General features: G+C 44.4%; 2 protein-coding genes across 8 annotated transcripts in view; one reads left to right on the forward strand and one right to left on the reverse strand.

The window, feature by feature from the left end:
• Positions 1 to 9834, reverse strand: part of FIG4 (FIG4 phosphoinositide 5-phosphatase) — a 157398-nt gene extending 147564 nt beyond the window's left edge. For 3 of the 6 annotated variants that reach the window (XR_007774117.1, XR_007774116.1, XM_050951352.1), the window contains exon 1: positions 9445 to 9834. Coding sequence is in view for 4 of the 6 variants with exons in the window: in XM_050951352.1 (XP_050807309.1) it covers positions 9445 to 9513 (69 nt within the window). In the remaining 2 variants the exon portion in view is untranslated. The remainder of the gene's footprint in view (positions 1 to 9444) is intronic. The other 3 variants (XM_050951350.1, XM_050951349.1, XM_050951351.1) reach the window with 1 other exon arrangement.
• A 119-nt stretch (positions 9835 to 9953) lies between these two features.
• AK9 (adenylate kinase 9) overlaps positions 9954 to 21659 on the forward strand; it is a 247445-nt gene continuing 235739 nt past the window's right edge. For both annotated transcript variants that reach the window (XM_050951342.1, XM_050951343.1), the window contains exons 1-2: positions 9954 to 10406; positions 12591 to 12719. In XM_050951342.1, coding sequence (XP_050807299.1) covers positions 12603 to 12719 — 117 coding nt within the window. In that variant the 5' untranslated portion in view covers positions 9954 to 10406; positions 12591 to 12602. The remainder of the gene's footprint in view (positions 10407 to 12590; positions 12720 to 21659) is intronic.

The raw sequence follows: 21659 nt of genomic DNA on the forward strand, positions 1-21659 counted from the left end.
CCAGTGACTCATTATTTATCCACAGCAGAACAGCCTCAACCAGACAGAGACTGAGGGAGCCCCACCTAAGAGTATCCCATAGCCCAGTTGTTAGGGAACTCGCCTTTCTCCCCCTCAGGCAGAGGAGGAAACTGAACCTTTTGTCACCAGCATCCCAGAGAAGTGCTTTAACAGCTATGCTGAAAGTGGATTTCCCTGGGGCTTAGGCAGCAGATAGACTTCTGAACGCCTGAACTGAGACAGCAGTGTACCTGTCTACAGGCAGAAATTAAGGCATCTAAAGAACTTTGATGCTGAAAACTTAGACGCTGAGTGAGTTTAAGCAACTACTGGGTTACACATGAGTTTCATGGATCACAGAGGACTGGGATTTAGGCACCTAAGTACCTCTGTAAATTCCACCCTCAAATATTATGGTTATGATGGTTGAACCTGGATAGAACAGCATTAATTTAGATTCAAAATATCCTGCAAGGTAGGTAATTATCATCATCCCTTTTTACAGATGACACAAACAGTTCAAGTGATCTGCCCAATGCCACACTATTCCAGGAATTATGGGGAAAAAACATGGTAATTGCCAGTGGTTCAAACTGGAGTTATCATGTAGGTTCCATTGAAGGAAACACACAGGCAGTTATAGATATCTCTAGTTCAATCCATCTTTGCTGTAGAGTGCAAAAAAAAAAAAAAAGGATTATCTGATTTACTCTAGATCCTTTTGATTTACTGCCCTCTAGTGTTCACTTCTGCATAAGAAGTTAGCACAAACAATTCAGTGTAGTTTTTCAGCATATTACTGTCCCTTGGATTTTTCCTCTATTTTATGTCTGTTTAACAGCTAGCTCAATACATGCACCAGACTGAATATTTCTAAGCAAGCTCTCAGTCTTCCTAGGACAAACTCCAGTTCACATATCCTAACATTCATCATCCCAAATGTCAGTTAAAAAAGCATGTTTTAACATTTGTCCTGGATTATTTTTTTCCTATCACTGTATTTAAAGGCAACACTGGCTTTTTCTAAATATAGCTTTACTCACCATTGCTTAACTGACCCTGTGTAGAAGAGCTCTGTGTAAGCTCAAATGCTTGTCTCTCTCACCAACAGAAGTTGGTCCAACAGGAGAGACTACCTCACTCACCTTGTCCCTGTGTATTCCAGCATCCTCTGCCCCTTTCCCTCAGATCCAGACTCCTTTTACAATTACTTTAATCATTCTACTATATTCCTATCCTAACAAAAAACCCTTTAAGCACTCCATAAGTTTCCGATTTCTGTCCCATCTGTCCCCTGTCCTTGAACACTAAGTTCCTTGAGCATGCTGTTTATTCCTCAGTTTTACTGTGTCCCATTCTCTTTCTGATTGTCTGCAATCTGCAGTCGCCCTCCGCATTATACTGAAGCTACTCACTAATCACCTGTTCCCTCCTAAGTCTAAAGACCTAAATTCTGTCCACTGTCTTCAGCACAATCACTCCCCCTTTTCATACATTTGCTCTTCTCTGTAGGCTTTTGTGGTTCTGGCCTTGAATAGCTCCCCTAGAGGAGCAAGGGGAACTAGAAGGATGCTCCTTCATCCTCTTATTTACTGGCTCCTCCTCTATCCTGCTTTCAATCATTGTCCCCTAGAGTTTGCTAGTTCTCACCCAAACCTTTCTCTCCCAGTCCATTTTGTATCATTGTTGACAATTCCACAATCCCCAGTAATGCAGGTGTGCAGCTTTAGTGTCATAGTTCAACTCTATCTTCTTCACCTTGTTACATCACACCCTGTCAGCCCCTAAACTCCATCAGTCCTCCCAATCTGAAAAATCCAGCCACTTCTCTCTCTATGCCTTAAAATCTTGGTATATTTACTAGTTCTCTCTCGGTAAATGCAACAACTTCCTCTCTGGACTCTGATTATCACATTGCACTCCTCAAATTTAATTTGATCTTCCACACCCACTGCTATAATCCTGACAGTCTCTCACTTTTTTCTTGTAAAAAGTTTTCTTTATTCCATATTTTGAAATGGATTGACTCATGTTTTTTCCTTTATTCTTAAAGAAAAAAAAATATAATAGACAACCACAGAACTTTTCTGGTGTTGTCTCAGGAAAGGTTGAAACCCACTTGTTAGACTCAGCTTCCTGTGAATGTTAGATGTCTATTTTGTTCTAGAAAAAAATTCAGGGAATGAGAAAAAGGAAGCTGTGACACTTTTCCTAGTTTTAGGCACTGGGTCCAAGGAGTCCCCTGAAACAGGCACTCAAATAAGTTCCTGATGAATAGAGACATTATTGAAATACTGCCCCTTTTAAAAATTCAACTTATAACTTTTACTTATCTTATGGAATTTATTTTTAATAATGCTCATCACTTTTAACACATTTTAAAACACAAATGAGAGAAGGTATTTATATATATTTTACTTCCCAGTGTAATGCCACAAATGTTTTTTACAGCTGAATTTTAGTGGATACACCTCTACCCCTGTATAACACGACCTGATATAACACGAATTCGATTATAATGCAGTAAAGCAGTGCTCCAGAGGGGCGGGATGCGCACTCCAGCGGATCAAAGCAAGTTCAATATAACGCGGTTTCACCTATAATGCGGTAATATTTTTTGGCTCCCAAGGACACTCTTATATCAGCGTAGAGGTGTATGTTGTATGGATCTCACTCAAAACTAAGGAACAGGGAGTACTTGTGGCACGTTAGAGACTAACAAATTTATTTGAGCATAAGCTTTCGTGGGCTACAGCCCACTTCATCGCATGCATGCTGTACCCCATGAAAGCTTATGCTCAAATAAATGTTAGCCTCTAAGGCAGGGGTCCCTAACATGGTGCCCGCGGGCACCATGGCACCCACGGGGGCATCTAAATGCGCCTGCGTCCTGGGCGATGGTGGAGCATCCGCAGAATTTCTGCAGCTTTTTGGCAGCGACATCTCTTGATGATGTCACTTGTCGGCGGCAAGTGGCATCATCGAGAGGCATCGCCACCGAAACGCTGCAGAAATTTGGCGGCGACGCCTCTCGATGATGCCACTTGCCACCAACAAGTGACGTCATCGAGAGGCGTCCCCACCAAAACGCCGCAGAAATTTGGTGGCATTTCAGCCGATGCTCCACCGCCACCACAGTTCTTCATCTGGCACCTGCCAGACGAAAAGGTGGGGACCACTGCTCTAAGGTGCCACAAGTACTCCTGTTCTTTTTGCGGATACAGAGTAACATGGCTGCTACTCTGAAACCTGTCAAAAGTAAGGGTTTGTTTATGCTTACAGTGCTGCAGCTACACCACTGTAGCATTTAGTGAAGACACTAGCTACGTCAATGGGAGAGCTTCTCCTGTCAGGATAGGTATTCCATTGCCCCAAGAGGTGGTAGCTATGTCGACAGAAGCAGCCCTCCTGTCAACATAATATTCTCTATACCAGGGGCGTGGGACCCTTGAGCAACATAGTTATACTGACATAAGTTGGTAGTGTAGACTAAGCCTTAATATATACAATACTGAGCATCCAAAACTACAAGCATCAATACGCTGAGAGTCAGTAGAAACCCACAAGACTTTTGTCTTAACAATATATAGCTATGCATTTGGATATGGAAGCCATTTTTCATGGCTTATTTTAAAGCTAGGAGCTGAATTAAAAAGCCAGTGCTCTCAAACAGCCTCTCTTTCTGTTCAGATTCCACAGACTCCTTTAGTTATGCATTATGTACACAATGTACTCATTGGCTATCCATTTACCACTTCCCTGTTCTCCAGTTACCTTAATATGTTCTCTGGGACTCCCATAATCTCAGTCTAATTATTTATTTGACCACAAACAACACTGCCTGTTTCCCCCTTGTTTATCTAGATACATTCTAAAGTATAATTAAGAAAAAAGCCATGTCACATTTTCACACTATCATGAAGATGATAGGGAAACAAATTAAAGTAAAATGATAAGATTTTTTTTCATACAAATTAGCAGACTGAGGAAGCAGAAAATGAGCTAACAAAGAACACAAAGCCCCTATGCCAACAAAGAAATTAGTAGGCAAACAAGTCAAACCACAGGTTTGTTTCAGGTAACAAATTTATCATGTTTCTTTGGTTTGAAATGTGTGCACAATAACATTTGAGACTAAAAGCAAGAGAGAACTGAAACCAAATATGGATAAAAAATGGTACAAATATAAGGTTTTAAAAAGCATCTGAGAACAATGCAAATTCTTCAACTCTAGAAATTTTTGAATCAGGAATATTTATAGTTACCTATATTTTCAGTCATGTTTATACAATAAAGTATGAATATCTTGCAAAGTTTAAAAGTAAAAAATGGAAAATAAAAATATATCAGAGAAAATCTTAGAGAAGTACTAATAGTGGCTGAAAACCTCCCTGCAGCTGCAACAAAGGCTTGCTTTAAAAAACAATAAAAGATGGACCCTTGGACCTTGGAAAATGTTCTTGAAAAAAAATAAAATGGTAAAAATAAAAATCATACCTTTCTGAATTTGTGCATAGTACCACACAAAATTTAGTAATCCTTTAGCACATCTTTAACATGAACTTCAAAATTGTTAACATTATGTCCCTCACTCAGATGAGCCACACAACCCTTTCTTATCAAAATCTTTTATCCCTTTTCTTGCATAATTTACAGCTTTTATCATCAGTTTAATAGAAGTCCCAAAAACATTGCCATTTTTCAGCAGTGTTATATGAGAGATCATGAATCCCACCAAAATACCTTTTGGTCTGGCAGCAAGCAAACAGTGTTAGGATTGCCAGGGCCAGCTCCAGGGTTTTTGCCTTCCCAAGCAGCAAAAAAAAACCACCCTACCACAATTGCGATCAGCTCTACTGCTGCCACTTCAGTGGAAATTCGGCAGCTGGTCCTTCACTCCGAGAGGGAGTGAGGGATCCGTCGCTGAACTGCTGCCGAAGAGCCGGACGTGCCACCCCTCTCCGTTGGCCGACCCAAGCAGCTGCTTGCTGGGCTGGGGCCTGGAGCAGGCCCTGAGGATTGTGGAGGTAACCTCACTTCTTCCACTGACTGGTGTCAATTTTGTGTGTTTCAACAACCCTTCCGCCTTTGAGTTAACTGAGGATCTGAAAGGTTGCACAAGATCATTTCTGGCTGAGCTGGGAATAGAACCCAGGTTCTCTATCAATGGCAGAACCAGTTCTCATCTGCTAAGGCCTAGACCCTGCAAATTTATTCTAAATGGGTGAAATCCTATGACCACACAAAGCACTGCTGAAATCTGTGCGAAAATTCTGTACCTATTGTTATAAGAAGCCCCGAAGATGACTTTGGTCTTGACTTCACTGCAATAATTAGCTCAAATTACTCCACATGAGCTAGCTCAAGGGAGAGCAGGCACATTGCACAACAATGCTGGAGCTACACAGTGATTATCTTAGGCTTGGTCCACTAGATAGATGTATGTCAGTACAGTAGAACCTCAGAGTTATGAGCTGATCAGTCAACTACACACCTCATTTGGAACCGGAAGTACACAATCAGGCAGCCACAGAAACAAGAAAAAAAGCAAATAGAGTACAGTACTATGTTAAATGTAAGCTACTAAAAAAAGGGGGAAAGCAGTATTTTTCTTCTGCATAGTAATGTTTCAAAGCTGTATTAAGTCAATGTTAAGTTGTCAACTTTTGAAAGACCAGCCATAAAGTTTTGTTCAGAATTACCAACATTTCAGAGTTGCGAAAACCTCCATTCCTGAGAGGTTCATAACTGTGAGTTCTACTGTATAATTTATGTCGCTCAGGGCTGTGGAAAATCCATGCCCAAGTGACAGTTATATTGACCGAGCTCCTGGGCTTCTCCCATCAACACAGTTAACGCCTCTTGTGGAAGTGGAGAACCTATGTCAAGGGGAGAAGCTCTCTGTTGATGTAGGTGGTGTCTTCACTAAGCGCTACAGCAGCACTGTTGCAGTACTGTATGTGTAGATAAGCCCTCAATAGCACAGAAGAGCTGAATCACCACTGGATTACTAGCTCAATGAGCAGCAGCATTTGAGCCTCAATCCACACCCAATGATAAGCCAACATGCTTAAGTTCAAAGCACCACTTTACTTGAGCTAGCAATTTGTGTGGGAACAGAAGTCAGGTTGAGGCAACATTCAAGTTTTACCTTGTGCTAACACTGCAGTAAGGACAAGCCCTATGCTAGAAAAATGTGAGAAACTAATTGTTTTATTTACTTTGTGCAGTTGGTAGCAGAGAGATTTTCATAGTTTCCCCGGTAGAGTCAGCCAATTTGTTTATGTGCACCTTTCACAGAACAAAGGGTAATAGAAAACCTTTTTAAAGAAAGGAATACATAGTTGTAAAACCTCCAAAATTGGCAGTTGTGACTCCTCAGCAGGTTTAGAACCTAATACAAACTGGAAGTAGTTTCATACTTACTAGATTTCAAGTTGATGCTGTCCCTTTAATAATTCAGTTTAAAATACACCCCAAACCAACTATTAACAGATTACTCCAGAATTTATTTTCTGGATTTTAAATATCAGAAAGGTTTTAGGATTATGCCCTTCTTCTGCAGAAACTAATGAAGGTTATCTGAGAGAAAGGAGTCTCTGCAATATCTGCCTTCAAAGGCTAGTAAAGGACATTTCCTCCCAAAAGGTTTCAATGAGACACGGTGGGTGAGGTAATATTTTTATTGGACCCACTTCTGTTGGAGAAAGAGACAAGATATCAAGCTACATGGAGACCTCATGAAGAGCTCTGTATAGCTCAAATGCTTGTCTCTTTCACCAACAGAACCTGACCCAAAAAAAGATTACCTCACCCACCTTGTTGCTCTAATATTCTGGGACGAACACTGCACATGAGGTTTTGATGAACTCACATGGACAATAACAAGACCTTCAGATTCACAGATTCAAAATAGAAATATAATTAAAGCATTAGTCTATTAACAAAGATATCCTCTAGGCGCTATAGTCAAGTTTGTTGTTTTGCAAGTATCTAATCTGATGATAAAGTAATAGAGCAAGTAACAGAAGCACCTCACTTAATGTTTGCCCTTACTGTTGTGGAATACTGCAGTGTTTTAAAGGTATCCTCCTTCAAAACTCATCTCAAATCTCTCTTTTTTCATTATGCCTGCTGACATGCCAAGATCACTGACTATTATGCTAACCAATAGAGTCTCATCATTTCCTAATACTCCCCTACCCATTATCTGTCCCTATCCACCTCTTAGCACTTGTTTTATACCTAGACTGTATACTCTGGGGCAGGGAGTATCTTCTTGTCCTGTGTTTGTGCAGTGTCTAGTACAGGGGTTGGCAACCTTTCAGAAGTGGTGTGCCAAGTCTTGATTTATTCACTCTAATTTAAGGTTTTGTGTGCCGGTAATACATTTTAATGTTTTTGGAAGGTCTCTTTCTATAAGTCTATATTATATAACTAAACTATTGTTGTATGTAAAGTAAAAAATGTTTAAGAAGCTTCATTTAAAATTAAATTAAAATGCTGATCTTATGCTGCCAGCCTGCTCAGTCCGCTGTCAGCCTGGGGTTCCGTTCACCTAGGCCGGCAGCGGGCTGAGCGGAGCCTGCGGCCGGGACCCCAGACCTGGGAGGGGAGGTTCAGGGGTCAGGGCAGAGGGTTGGGTGTGCGAGGGGGCTTCAGGGCAGAAGGCTGGGTTCAGGGGTCAGAGCAGAGGGCTGGGGAGGTGTGGGGGGTGCAGGGCAGAAGGCTGGGTGTGGGGGGGGTTCAATGGTCAGGGCAGAGGGCAGTGCAGGGCAGAAGGCTGGGTGTGGGGGGGGGTGGTTTCAAGGGTCAGGGAAGAGGGCTGGGGTGCTCGGCTCGTAGAGATGCTCCCAGCCCCCTGTCCTGATCGGTTCATGGCAGGGGGCTGGAAGGGATATGCCCTGTTCCACCCCCTTCCCCAAGGCCCTGTCCCTACCTCTTCTCTACCTCCTCTACGAGCTGCATGCATGCTTCTGCTCTTCCCTCTCTCCAGGGCCATCAGCTGATCGGCACAAGGAAAGAGAGGGGGAGGTGCAGGAAAGCACCATGGCAGAGGAGGCGGGAAGCTTGGTTGCTGCAGGACCAAGCTTCTGCCTCCTGTCCCCGCAGGGGAGAGCAGTAGGTGGCTGGATAGGTGGGGGCTAAGTGGGGCTGGGGGCCAGGACGGCAGCAGCATGTCACTCAAAATCAGCTTGTGTGCTGTGTTTGGCATGCATGCTGTAGGTTGCTGACTCCTGGCCTAGCACAACTGGGTCCTGGTCCACCATCAGGGCTCATAGGGTTGCGAACCCGCCCAGTTTCACCAGGAGTCTCCCAGAATTGGGGGAGGGCAAGGGGGTCTTTGCCGCTGCCCCCACCCTGGCACTGACTCTGCAGCTCCCATTGGCCAGGAACTGCAGCCAATGGGAGCTGCAGGGGCAACGCCTGCAGGCAGGGGCAGCAGGCAAAGTTCCCTGGCTCCCCCTCCCAGGGGCTGCAGGGACATGCCAGCCGCTTCTGGGAGCGGCACCAGAACAGACATGGAGCCTGCCTTAGCCCCACTGTGCCACCGACCAGAAGCTGTCTGAGATAAATGCCACCTGGCTGGAGTCTGCACCCCCCACTCCCTCCCACAGCCAACCCCCCAACCCCCCTCCATACCCCTACCCCAGCACTGAGCCCCCTCCTGCAGCCAGCACCCCACCCTGAGCTCTCTCCCACATCCAAACTCCTTCCGACAGCCTGCACCCCACATCCCCTCCTGCACCCCAATCCCCTGCCCCAATCCCCCTCCTGCATCCAAATACTCTCCCAGAGCCTACACCCCCTCCTACACCCGAACTCCCTGCCCCTACCCCATCAAAGTGAATGAGAGTGGGGGAGAGCAAGTGAGGGATGGCAGGGGGTGGAGTGAGCAGGGTGGGGCCTCGGAGAAGAGGTGGAGCAGGAGGCAGGACCAGGGTGTTTTGGTTTATGTGATTAGACAGTTGGCAACCCTGGGAGCTCTTAGTGCTACAGCAATAAACAGAAATAATACTAATAAATGCTCTCAGCAGGGACACACGTGCAGGTGGGTAGGCCAAGGGGGGGGGTACTCCCCAAACCTAGGCCCTAACCTCACCTACACTCCCCTGCTCCCTGACGCGGGAGGAGGCTCATCTCCAGCCAGAGGCCTGGGGCTCGGCAAGCCCGTGGCAACTCGGCCGAGGAGGGGAGTCTGGGGCAGGACTTTGGGCAGAAGGTTGGCCTGGCTTGGGGGGACATGCCTGACCCATGACAACATCCCACTGTTAGTGAGCCTGTAACCCACTCCCGCAGAGGAAGGTGAACGACAGACTCCATGTTACTCAAGAGCCCTGCAGAAGCCGCTACAGCCTCGGCTCAGTTGTTCCCCAAACCAGACGCCCGCCCCCCCCCCCCCGGTACGCGGCAGGCAGGGGCGGAGCCGCCGCGGTTACTTACAGCTCTGGTCTCGTACAGCACCAGCTTCTGCACGCAGCGGATAATCGGCGCTGCCGCCGCGGCGGGCATGGCGGGCTCCGGGCCCGCTCCACGGCAACGGGGGAAGGGGACAGACGTTTAACGGGCGGGGAACGATCGAATTCCCGTAGCGAGCCGCGGCTCCCAAACGAGGCTATCGAGCCGCTCGGGGGGCTCCAGCACCAGGGAGAGCGGCAGGGTCCCCGCCTCTGGGGCAAGAGCTGCTGGGGAAGGGCCGCGTGAGACCAGAGGCGGGTTGGAAGCTAAGGGGGCGGCGCACCCGGGCAGACCCTGCGGGAAGAGGGCGCTCCCGGTCACTTCCGCACTCTAGGAGCCGGAGGCGGGGCTGACAGAGCGCAGGCGCGGCCGGGGAGCGTATTAGATAGCGTCGGGCTGGCTCGCCCCGTGACCCCGTCACGTGACGGAATGAGACCGCAGCCTTGGCGGCCATTTCAGGTGTGGGTGCCAGTAGCTCCAGCCTGTCAGACCACTGAGGCACAGACATCGGGTTCCTGCTGGGGGAGAGGGTGTCACTAGCTACGTAGGGGCAGGACCCCGTTCCCCCACGGTAGGGGTGTTTCCCCCCTCACTAGGGACCGCTCCGACCTCCACAGCACCACGCTCAGGGGCCGTTTGCCCGCACGCCCTGTGCTACCCTCATGTTCACCGCTACGGAAAGACCCCGCGCCTGTAATTCTCTCAATAGCGGTTAGGCGCGCACAGCCGCCGCCCACTTTAAAAATCTGCTCCTTGCACGCGCGCGGATAGCGCGGCTCGCAGGCTGATTGGGCACGGGGCGCGCTCAGTTTCGAAGTGGAGAGCACCGGGGGCGGGGCCCGCTGGTTGCCAAGGGTTACGAGGCTACACAAATTACTGCCGGGCAGTGAGCAGCGATCCCGGCGCTAGGGAGGCGGAGGGGCCGTTCCGTGCCTGCCCAGCGCACTGTAAGTGATATTGCCCCGGCCAGCATCCCCGACCCAACCGCCTCTCCCCCTCTCGGCAGCCCCTTCCTCCGGGTTGCGCGCGGAGGTGGCGCTGGGCACAGGCCTTACGGGGATGCCCCAGAGGGTTCCCCTCCCCCCAGCCACCGGCAGAGCCAGAGCTGCCCTGAGCGATGCCCCATGCGGACCCCGCCGCCCTGTCCCCGCGGAGGAACCGCGTCCCCCGCCAACGGCCCCAAGCCGGTCGCGTGACACCCGCCGCGCGCCTGGCTCTCCGCCGGGAGGTTGGTTCGCGATTCCCAGACTCCAAGGCCAGAATGTTTTACAAATGTATCCGCGAGAGAGGAGAGGTTCAGAAACGCCATCGAAGTAATGTGTTAAACCTTCAGTGAGCGATGGCTTCATTACTGATTAAATTAACTCAATCAAATAAGGAGCAGGTTGGTACTGTACAGGATTTCTCCGGCCACCCCAAGTGACCGTCAGCCTGTTTTGAAGGAGCTGGGACAAGTCACTGACAGTCTCATTAGATTTTATGACAATCCCTTCCCCCCTCTCCCGGCACCCGCCCCGCAATAGGACGATTGAGTTCATGTACAGGCAAAAAAAACCAGACCATTTTCTCCCCAGACCCTTTATTTCCTGAGGATCTTGAATGTGCTACATTAACAACAAAGAACCAGACAGACTGCACTTCCCTTGCCAGAAGAGAAAACACCAATCTGGGTTGATGCCTTGTGGTATCTTCTTGTAGCAGCCTAGGCAGGGCATTGCTCTCTGTTGCCCAACAGCTTCTTGTCTCCTTTCTCCCTGTGGGGGTTGCAGTCTCTGACCCTGCCATGTAATCTTCCACTTAGAGGGGAAAGCTAGAGTGAAGTTTGCTGTTTGCTGGAGACACTTTGGTGAGTGCACCTCATCATAAGACTCTTCAAAGGAGAATATGAGGCCTGTTGCAGGATTGGAGTGAGCCAGGACCTGCAGGAATATTATAGGGGAGGAGCAGAGATTTGTTTAACCTTAGAGACTCTAAGGTGCCACAAAGACTCCTCATTGTTGTTGCTGATACACACTAACAGGGCTACCACCACTCTGAAACTTGTTTAATCTTGTGCACTATCGATAGTCCCATTGACATTGATGGGCTATTTACTGTGTGTAAAGTCAAGCATGTAGTGTAGACATAGCCTAAGTCTTTGCAGGATCATGGCCCAATTGCAGAGGCAGAGAGTGAAGGTGTAAGGATACTGAAGACCATAACATAAGGGAAAGCGGGGATAAGAAAGGGGGGCAGTTGGATCTTGTTTGAGGATCACAGAGAAACAACTGCAGCCATGTTAAGAGTCAGGGATTGAAAAGCAGGAAGTCTATCAAAATCTGAAAAGAGGTAAAGGGGTGCTATTTCAGATCTGGGGAGAGGGCAACTTTAACCCTGACACCACGGGCTACTTAGGCATCTAAAAACTCTAGTTTTTTTGCAGATAATGGGGGAGAGGCACAAGAAAAAATGATACTCAAAGGGGTGGGCTTCGCTCAAAAAGTTTGAAATCTCAGGGTGCAGGGAGGGGGTAGCTAGGTGCTATGTGCAGAGAGGAGAGTAGCTTTGAGTGAAGGCAGGGGGTGGCTGGGAGGAGTGTAGCTCAAGATGCTGGAAGGGGCTGCATCAAAGAGGGTGCTGCTGGTGAGGGGGCCAGCATGTGTTCAGACCCTAGTTGGCACAGTGAGGGCAGCTCACTGGGGGTGGGGTGAGGGACACATTCTGCCAGCCCTGGTACTTGGGAAGGAGAAGGATACCCCAACATCAGTCCCTGCCTGCCTCTGTGCAGCAGATCAGGAGGCAGGCTCCTGGTCCCAAACAGCAGACAGCAGCGAAGCAGGAGGAGGAGGGGCAGCATCTTCCCTCCTGCTGCAAACTTCACCCAAATGTGGTACAAAACTTGGAAGATAGGTGCCCCCGTTTAAATGGCACCCCTGAATGGGCTTAATGAAGGTTCTGATAATCTCTTATTTTTCTGAAGTTATTTCCCATCCCTTGCATTGTATATGTTCAATAGTTATATTTGCCTCTGTCAATATCCATTGTTTACTAACATAATCAATTGTTATTCACTGTTTTCTGTCTGCTTACTCACATGTAAACAATTATGTCTAGTGTGATATAAATAACAGTTTATTTTTTTCCTAATTTAGACTATTTTATTTATGGCTTCACCAGAGAAAAAACAAGATTATCCCTTTGTAGATATATTTGATGAAGATGAAGCTGAAAAATCCTTTCTGTTGTCTAAACCTACATGCTTAATGATCCTTGGAAAGCCAGTAAGACATCCAATTTCTATGTTTTAATTTGAACATCTCATAGAAATTATTTTCCCTCAAATAGATTTGGTAAAGGTTTTACATTTTCTTTTTAAAAGTTAGTTTAGTAATACAGTCAAAGCCACTCTAAGGGCTAATGTTGCATTTTTTTTTTCATTCCAAAACAACTGTTGAGGTCAATAAGAATTTTAGGAATGAAGAATGAGGAGCCTAAATCCTGCATAGTGCTGAATGCCTTTCACTTTCATTAAAACCAGTGGGAAGTGAGGACACTCTTTGCAGTGTCACCTGCTGGCTCATTAAATGGACACAGATAATCAGGAAAACTGCTTTAATAAGATAAACCTAAAGGAATAGGGTTTGTTTCCTATTATATAGCATGAGTGTTCTGTTACCTTAATATGATGATGACAATTGTTCAGCCTGTTTTGGTAGGGTTTGTTTTTTAGGGCCTAACTGACTTGTCGGTTACCATTAGAGGTGTTAGTACTGTGAGTAAAGGTCACAGATTTCTCCAAAATTTTCTTTTGCTTTCAAAATGGCAGCCAGTATGTTTTGTTTTTATGTTCATCCTATTTTAATATTTAAAATGTTATAAATTACAAATTAAAACAAATATAAGTAATAGACAAACTTTCAATTGAATAAACTGAGTTACAGAAACATATGATAATATTGAATACTATTTAGATCTTCTTTGTTTAAATAAGACTGCCCTTTAATTGAGAAGAACTGGAATCCACCAAGGCATCCTGATTGAGAGGTCTGTATTGTGTTATTGTTGTAATTTAAGGGCTTCTCTTTTTCCTTAAAAGTTATGTGGCCTATTGGACTAAGATAAGTTAATGAGAAAGTTGCAAGGGCTTGTGTTGTTTTCCTTTGACCCACTAGAAGTTAAAAAGGAATGGCCTGTCCTGTTTTAACCAATAAAGGTTTCTCAAAAATTCTATCTTTATGCAAATGTGGAAGCAATTTTATATTTTCAAAGTTAACCCAGCCTTAGATGTCATTCAAAGAAAATGCTTTCTTTTATCCTTGGGCATTGAAGCACAGGAAGAATGGACATTCTCAGCATGAAATGCTGTCCTCAGTAAATTTTTATTCTTACTACCTGGTGCTGGCCTCATAAATTAATGCAACATTGAAGTTCAGAATGTAAATATGCAAAAGGCAGGAAATTCAAACATTAAGCTTTTATAGAAACACTAAGTAAACTGTATATATTTTTCATTTATATAACTTACTGGATAGATCACCTTCACTATACTACAAGGCACTTCTTTTAAAGCTAAGAATAATATTCCATGGAAGGAAACAAAAGCTAAGCCAAATAAACACATTTTCAGCATGGTCAGACTCAGGCTAGGTCTATCAGTATAATAGTACAGTATCTGCTAGGGTGTGATTACTTACAACATTATTAAACTGGTAAAAAGCTCTAGTATAGACAGTTATATGCCTGTTTTGTTCAGGAACAAGTTATACCAGAAAAAATAACTCTTTTGTTGATATAAGCTGTGCCTCTACTAGTGGGTGTTTGCCAGTAGACCTATACCATCAAACCGTTTCTAGGGTAGGCAAAGCCTCAGTTGGAACCAAGTATGGATTTTTGGCCAGATTGGCAAGCTCCACCATGGTTTAGGTGGTCTCACTAGCCTGCATCTGCTCATTATCAGGACTTTCCTTTCTATGTGAGGAAACCTTCTGCGTGGCACTAGGAAGGTATTCAAGCCTTGAAACAGAAAGACTTGAATCCAGTAATATAGCAGGGTTCTGATAGGTCCCCCTACAATTTTGAGGGATATTTTATCAGAAGAAGAGGAGTTAGTGGAGCAACCTGAAGAGCTGGATCCTGACTCTGGGAAGATAACCTCTCTAGAGGAAAGTGTAGGGTTGACGTCAGCTTCATAGCCATCAGAAAATGTGGTGTGGTTCCATGAGTTAGTTGATAGGATGACAAAGGCACTGGACATTCTGTTGGTTCCCATTGAGGTATCCTTGTATTTGACATTCTAGGAGCAGCTATCAGATAAGAGGTTACACTTCTATTGAATGGGTTATTGCAACCACCCAAGTTGATTTGTGCAACACCTTCATCATCTCATCCTATGTTTTAAAAAAAAAAAAAAAAAAAGCTGATAAATTGTACCACTTTCCCTGTATGGGTCTTTCAGATGTTTCACACATACTTCTCAAATTCATTAGTGGTGGAAGATGCGTTTCATAGATCTAAGAGCACTCATTCCACTCCTTCTTGGATATGTTTAGGAGAAAAAAACTTTTCCTCTGCTACTCTAGGTATGCAAGTGGCAAATTATCAAATTATTTCCCTGAGGACCATGGGAGATTATTGAATGCTCTTTTAATGAAAGGGTGAAGTGTGGCCAAGCATAAACTGAGTTCAGCTGTCAATTTATCAGATATTTCAGCCACAGCTATAGCTTCAGCTGTTTCTTTGAGGCATCAAGCCTGGTTGAGATCAATGAGTCTTCCTCATGAGATGAGGATGGGAACTGAAGATCTCTCATTTGAAGGATACTGTCTATTTAGGGTAAAAACTGACAGGTTTTAGAGAAAATGAAAAATGTGAAATCTATGGCTAGATCTTCTGGTGTTTTTCAGCCAACAAAAAGGTTCTCATCAGTTCCACTATTTAGAAATCAGAAACAGTATCTACCATCTTCATCTGCATCTTACTTCTACCAAAGGAGGAATTATTATCAGCCCCAGAATCAGGGGTCAGCATCAACAGCAGTGGAAGAGGTCCTTCAAACTTTGCAGCAAAGGGAAATCTATGGCTTTATCTTTTTCTGGGCTTCAGTCAAGGTCTCAGCTTTGACATGATGACAGAGGAGCTACAGACCACTCTGCTACCTGTATTGTTCCATTCAGGGATCACCTGTCCCACTTTTACCACCAATGACATTCTGTAACATCAGACAGATGGATTCTATATATTATTTCAAGTGGTTGCTCAGTACAGTTCAAGATCTTTTCTTTTCCAACCTTCTCCCTCTACCCTTTATCCCCTTTCAGGGATTCATAGCATAAAGACCTTTTGAGAGCAAAGTTTCTCTCTCTTCTGAAATCAGGAGCTATATTGGAGGTGCCTCTCGAGTACAAGAGGGGAGGGAGGTTTGTTCACATTTCTTCATGATTCTGAAAAAGGATGGGGGTCTCCATCCCCATCTTGAATCTCAGAAAATTACATTGGTTTTGAAAGAGGTTTCATTTCCTTACCTCTGTACCCATTTCCATACCTCTGTAGCTCTATTATCCCCTCCCTTTCTCTTCAGGATTGTTTTGCAGCTCTAGATCAAAAGGGCAGGTGTTTCCGTATTTCTGTAAGGCCATTTCATCAGAAATATAGTAACTGTGTTTTATGGTAGGAGAGGAACATTTCCAATACATGGTCCTTCTTTTTGGTCTGTTCACTGTCCCGAGGGCTTTTTCACAGTGCCTTTCTGCAGAAGCAACATATCTTAGAAAACAAGGGATTTTCATATCCTCCTGCCTAGACAATTGGTTATAAAAGAAAGCATTTTCAAAAGAGAAGATTTTTTTCTAGATGTAAATAAATTGGTCAAAATCACTTCTATGTCCAATATAGAGGATCCCTTTTATAGGGGCTGCATTGAACTCAGTTGTAGGCAAAGACTTCATTCCTGAAGATAAGTTTACAAAAATATGGTTGTCTAAACCTTTGTTCCATCATTCTCAAGAGCAGACTATATCTTTTTTTTTTTTAATGATAATGGGACTGTTAGCATCAATCACATAGGCAGTCCCAGATGCTTGTCTCCAAATAAGGGTATTGTAATATTGGTTGTCAAGAATTACAAGCTTGGTGTGAAGAGTATGCATTAGAAGTTGATCATTCCCCAGAGGGTATTACTAGCACTGATGTTATAAACACAAGATCAAAACATCATGAAGGACATATCATTAATTCTTCCTGTGCTTTTGGTAATAGTCACTTTGGATGCATCCACTTTAGAATGGGATGGGGAGACTCATTTAAACAGTTTGCTGTTAATGGGTCATTGGTCACCAATAGAAAAGAAATTACATATCAGTGTATTAGATCTGAGGGTCATCAGGTGGGTCTGAAGATCATTCTTACCTCAGATCAGGCACAGAGCGATTCAGGTGGTAATAGACAATATTACAGCCTTATATTACCAGAACAAACAAGGGGGACATTCCCTTCAAGTGTGCACAGATGCAACAAGTCTTTGAGAATGAAAGTAGGACATTCACACAGTGGCAATTCATGTGCCAGGAGGAAATAACACCGTTGCAGATTACTTGAGCAGGTTAACAGCTCAGAATCATCAGTGGTCCCTGAAGGAGGTAGGGGTAGCAGAGCTTCTCTGTTTGGGAGTGTCAACTGCTCTTAGTGCAGTCTTTCTAGGGATCCCAGTGTTTTCCTAACTGGTCCCCTTCAATTCATCTGCAGTTTTATCGGTCCATAAACTGTTAACTTAAATTGAGTCTATCAGCCCTGAAACTTCAGGGCCTACAGTCTGCTTCTTGGTTTCACAGAGGCATCCTAGCATGGGGCTATTGCTCCACTGTCCCAGGCCTTTTTGCTTCTCTTTCCCTCTCTGTTCCCCATCTTGTATAGATGGCTTTGTTTTCTTTATTGGTCCCAGCTGTGGGTGCATGTCTTCACAATTGGCAGTTCTGGCCGCTGTGTTGGGGTGTGATCAGCCTGACTGTCTCCTCTCCCTTCTGCTTATGTATACCCCATTCCTATTTGCCTGAAGAGCAACACTCAAACCTTAATTTGCCTCACCTCACTGCTTGTGTGATACAACTCTGGGATTGCTAGAACAGTCTTATTCATTCAATGTACAGAAGGATCTTGTTAATTCAAAAGAGTCTACACACAATGTTATGATTATAAATGGAAAAGATTTGTATTGTGGGTTAGCATAAATGAGGTGATCCATATACTATGCCTATTAGTTGTATTTTAGAATATTTATTATCTCTCAAAAGGTCAGGTCTCTGTCTTCTGTTAAGTTCCACCTGTCGTCAATTTCAGCATACCATGTTCCTGTACATAGTAAATTGGTATTTATTCGTGATGTATTTAAGAGATTCTTAAAATGTCTTAATAATCTATATCTGCTGGTGAATGAACCTGTACCTGCTTAGCATTTAAATGTAGTGCAATTAATACAGTGTTCATCTGAACCTATGGAAGATTGTACATTCTTTAATTTTTCTGTTAAGACAGCATTCATAATAGCCATCACCTCAGCAAGGCTTATAATCAAGTTAGAAGCCTGAATGGCAGAATGGTCAATTAGGAGGTGTTTTATTACCCCCACAATCAAAACACTTTCCAAACATTCACACACCACATAGACTTTAGGTAGTGGTATGAGGAATCTGCTTTCACCCATCCCCACAATCTCTGCCATTTGGCCAGGTAGCATACTGGCCTTTGGGACCGCACTCTACTTAACCAGAGAGATCTGGGCCCCTGTATCTCTCTGCCCAATGTATTCCCTGCTATCAATTTGGACAGCCTTAACATGCTCCATATCTGGTTCTGCAGAGGCTAATCTCACAAAACCAATGTGATAGGTTTCAATTGCTTGGGGGTTTTCTGTGTTGAGGACAGCAGAACTAATATGAGCTATTGGTTGCCTGCTTCCTCCTAGCAGAGGGCATTTATTCCTCAGATGATCAGTGGAATTACACTGATAGCACATTTTGGGCTCTTCTGCTTTTACTGGAGATTTGGGATGAGGGTTAGAGGAATGTTTTGGGGTAAGTGAATGTTTAGGCTCCCAGCCCCTTTCTCTCTTCCCAGGGGTAAAATGGGATCCTCCCTTCCCACCAGTTTTAAACCCCACTTTCTGTGGCCTGCCCTCAGTAGACGCCTGGCATCAGCTAAAAAAACCATCTCATCCCCAGACTTTATATCTTTATCCCATAGACACTGCTTTACATCAGCCTTACATATGCTTCGGAACTGCACTTGAGCGACAAGATCCAACATTCCCTCTAAACTCACAACCTCTTTACTCCTCACCTATTTTCCCAACAAATCTTTCATTTTGCTTACATATTCCCCATTACTCATACCAATATCCTTCCTAAGATTCCTAAATTTAACTCTATATGTTTCAGGGGTAATCTGAAAACTTCACAAAACAATATCTTTAAATTTACAATAGTCTAAAGCAGGGGTAGGTAACCTATGGCACACGTGCCGAAGGCGGCACGTGAGCTGATTTTCAGTGGCACTCACACTGCCTGGGTCCTGGCCACTGGTCTGGGGGGTTCTGCATTTTAATTTAATTTTAAATGAAGCTTCTTAAACATTTTTAAAACCTTATTTACTTTACATACAACAATAGTTTAGTTATATATTATAGACTTATAGAAAGAGACCTTCTAAAAACATTAAAATGTATTACTGGCACGCAAAAGCTTAAATGAGAGTGAATAAATAAAGACTCGTCGCACCACTTCTGAAAGGTTGCCGACCCCTGGTCTAAAGCATCTTCAATAGGCAGTCCATTGAATACATTTCAAGCTTTACCTGTTAATTTCGCAACCAGGGTAGGAACTCTTATCATCAGGGATTTCATGTATTACACACAGCCTTTTGAAGGTAGACAGATATTCAGCAATATCCTTCTCCTCACTGTTTGCAGGACATGTGGTACCACTTGTGGATTTTTGAAGTGATGGGACTCGTTGGGGTTGGGGGCCTCTGGTTCTGCTTCTGTAGCAGGTCCAGCTGGTGTCTTCTCTCTCTCTTTCTTTTTCTTTTATTTCCAATTCTTATTCCAGTTGCAGTAATCTCTGGTGCTCCCTCTCCTTTTCTGCAGCTTCCAGTCTGGCCAGCTCTAGTTTTGTAGCTGCCTCACTAGTAGTCATTTTTCTGCTTTCTTGTGCTTATTTCCCTCATCCGAAATAAACAGTAAATAACAAAACTGTGACTTCCTCCTGACTGTCCTTAGCCACTGCACTTAAGACTCACTTAAAATAACAAATATCAGTGCTCAAAGTGTGAACTTCACTCGGAGTAACAAGCTGTACATACACCCTGCTCGCTGTGCCACTGTGACGTTCCCCTCTGGTGTTATCCGGACTGGTGCTCTGCTAGGTCACTCCAATCCTTGATTCTGGAAGCCAGCCTTACCCTGCTCTGCGGTGAGAACCCCCATTCCTGGGCTGTTCACACATAGCCTCTGAAATGTAAGCTGCTTCTTGGATTGTGCAACCGAGTGAGACTAGCCAATATCTCTGGTTCCAGACACAACCTTAGGAACCTCCCTCTTGCAGTGTCCAGTTATGCCAGCTGGATGCTGCAAGCTTGTATGAATTTGTCAATTTAACAAATAAATTGATAGGTACCAGGCTCATTATTCCAAGGGTTGCCTCTGACACACTTCAAACCAAACGAACTGCGTCAGGTGAATAATCAAACAAATGTATTAAGTATAAAGATAGATTTTAAGTGATTATAAGTCAAAACACAAGAAGTCAGATTTGGTCAAATGAAATAAAAGCAAAACACATTCTAAGCTGATCTTAACACTTTCAGTACCCTTAAACTTAGAAGCTTCTCACCATAGGCTGGCTAGTTGCTCTTCAGCCAGGTTCTCCCCTTTCATCAGCACTTCAGTCGCTTGGTGATGATGCCTGTAGATGGAGGAGGAAGAGCATGGCAAACGTCTCTCCCTTTTATCATGTTCTTTCTTCCCTCTTGGCTTAGCCCCCCGCCCCCACACTTCAGGGTCAGGTGAGCATTACCTCATTGTAGTCCCTAACTGACCAAGGGAAGAGTGATGACTCATTTGAGAGTCCACCAGATTATTTTGTTGCTGCCTAGGCCAGTGTCGTTTGTTTCTGTGAGGCTGGGCTGGGTTTGTCCCATAAATGCCCTGGTGAGGTGTCAACTGCCCCTCCGCTCTTGGGGAGTTTTTGCCTGGTTTTGTTTAAAGTCATGAGGACACATTTTCAGCCTCATAACTATATACATGAAATTACAACCTATAACACTACTAGAGCAACAATTACTATAACAGCAATGCTCAGTGCATCATGAGCCTTCTGAAGACACCCGACATGAAAAACTTAGCCTTGCATACCACACAATCATTTTATAGGGATGAACATGGGGGTGCAGGGTGTTTCCATGCAGTACAGAACGTCACAATGCCTATGATGATTTTCATCTTGATCAGTCTATAAATTTACCAGTGTTTTTCCCAAATCTCACAGCCAGGATGGTGAGGCTAAATTACATACATTGGGTGCTAGAAGGGTGGTAGCTTACTACTTACGAAGCATTTTAGACAATCACCAATCTTTATCTCTTGTAAGGAGAAAAACCAAGGCAAAATGAAAACACTTTGTCAATGTGCAAACACTTTTTAAACGGGGCTGTGTATTAAAGAGGCGTACAAGCTAGGGTATCCCTGTTCCTGAATAGGTTAGGCCACATCCTACCGGAGTACAGGTAGCCTCTATGGGGTTTACAAGACACTTCTCTAATAAAGCATCTTACAATTCATACAGAAAGTTCAATTAACACTTTCACTATACACCACTCATTAGACTTAGGGCTCAAAGATTTCTATAGCACCCTAATGTGTTGGGCATTAATTGGCCGGTGTAGACCTTGCTGATGCACTTTAACTTAGTGCTTTTTAGAACAGTATTATGTTAAAGCACACTAGGCAACCTTTAGTGCATACCAGCAGCACCTACATTGACCATTTAACACGCAACACATTAGTGTGGTTTAGAAATCACACCCATGTAGAACACATTCTCCCACCATGTATACAAGCCTTTAGAGTCTAGATCAGATGCAAAGTTTGGGAAAGCAGTACTTCAATCCTTGTTCAATTAGGATTCTTTATCCCACCATCCTGGGTGAGATGTACTGCTTGTTAATCTATCCCA

This window comes from Gopherus flavomarginatus, chromosome 4, assembly GCF_025201925.1.
Source record: "Gopherus flavomarginatus isolate rGopFla2 chromosome 4, rGopFla2.mat.asm, whole genome shotgun sequence".
Classification (NCBI taxonomy): Eukaryota; Metazoa; Chordata; order Testudines; family Testudinidae; genus Gopherus; species Gopherus flavomarginatus.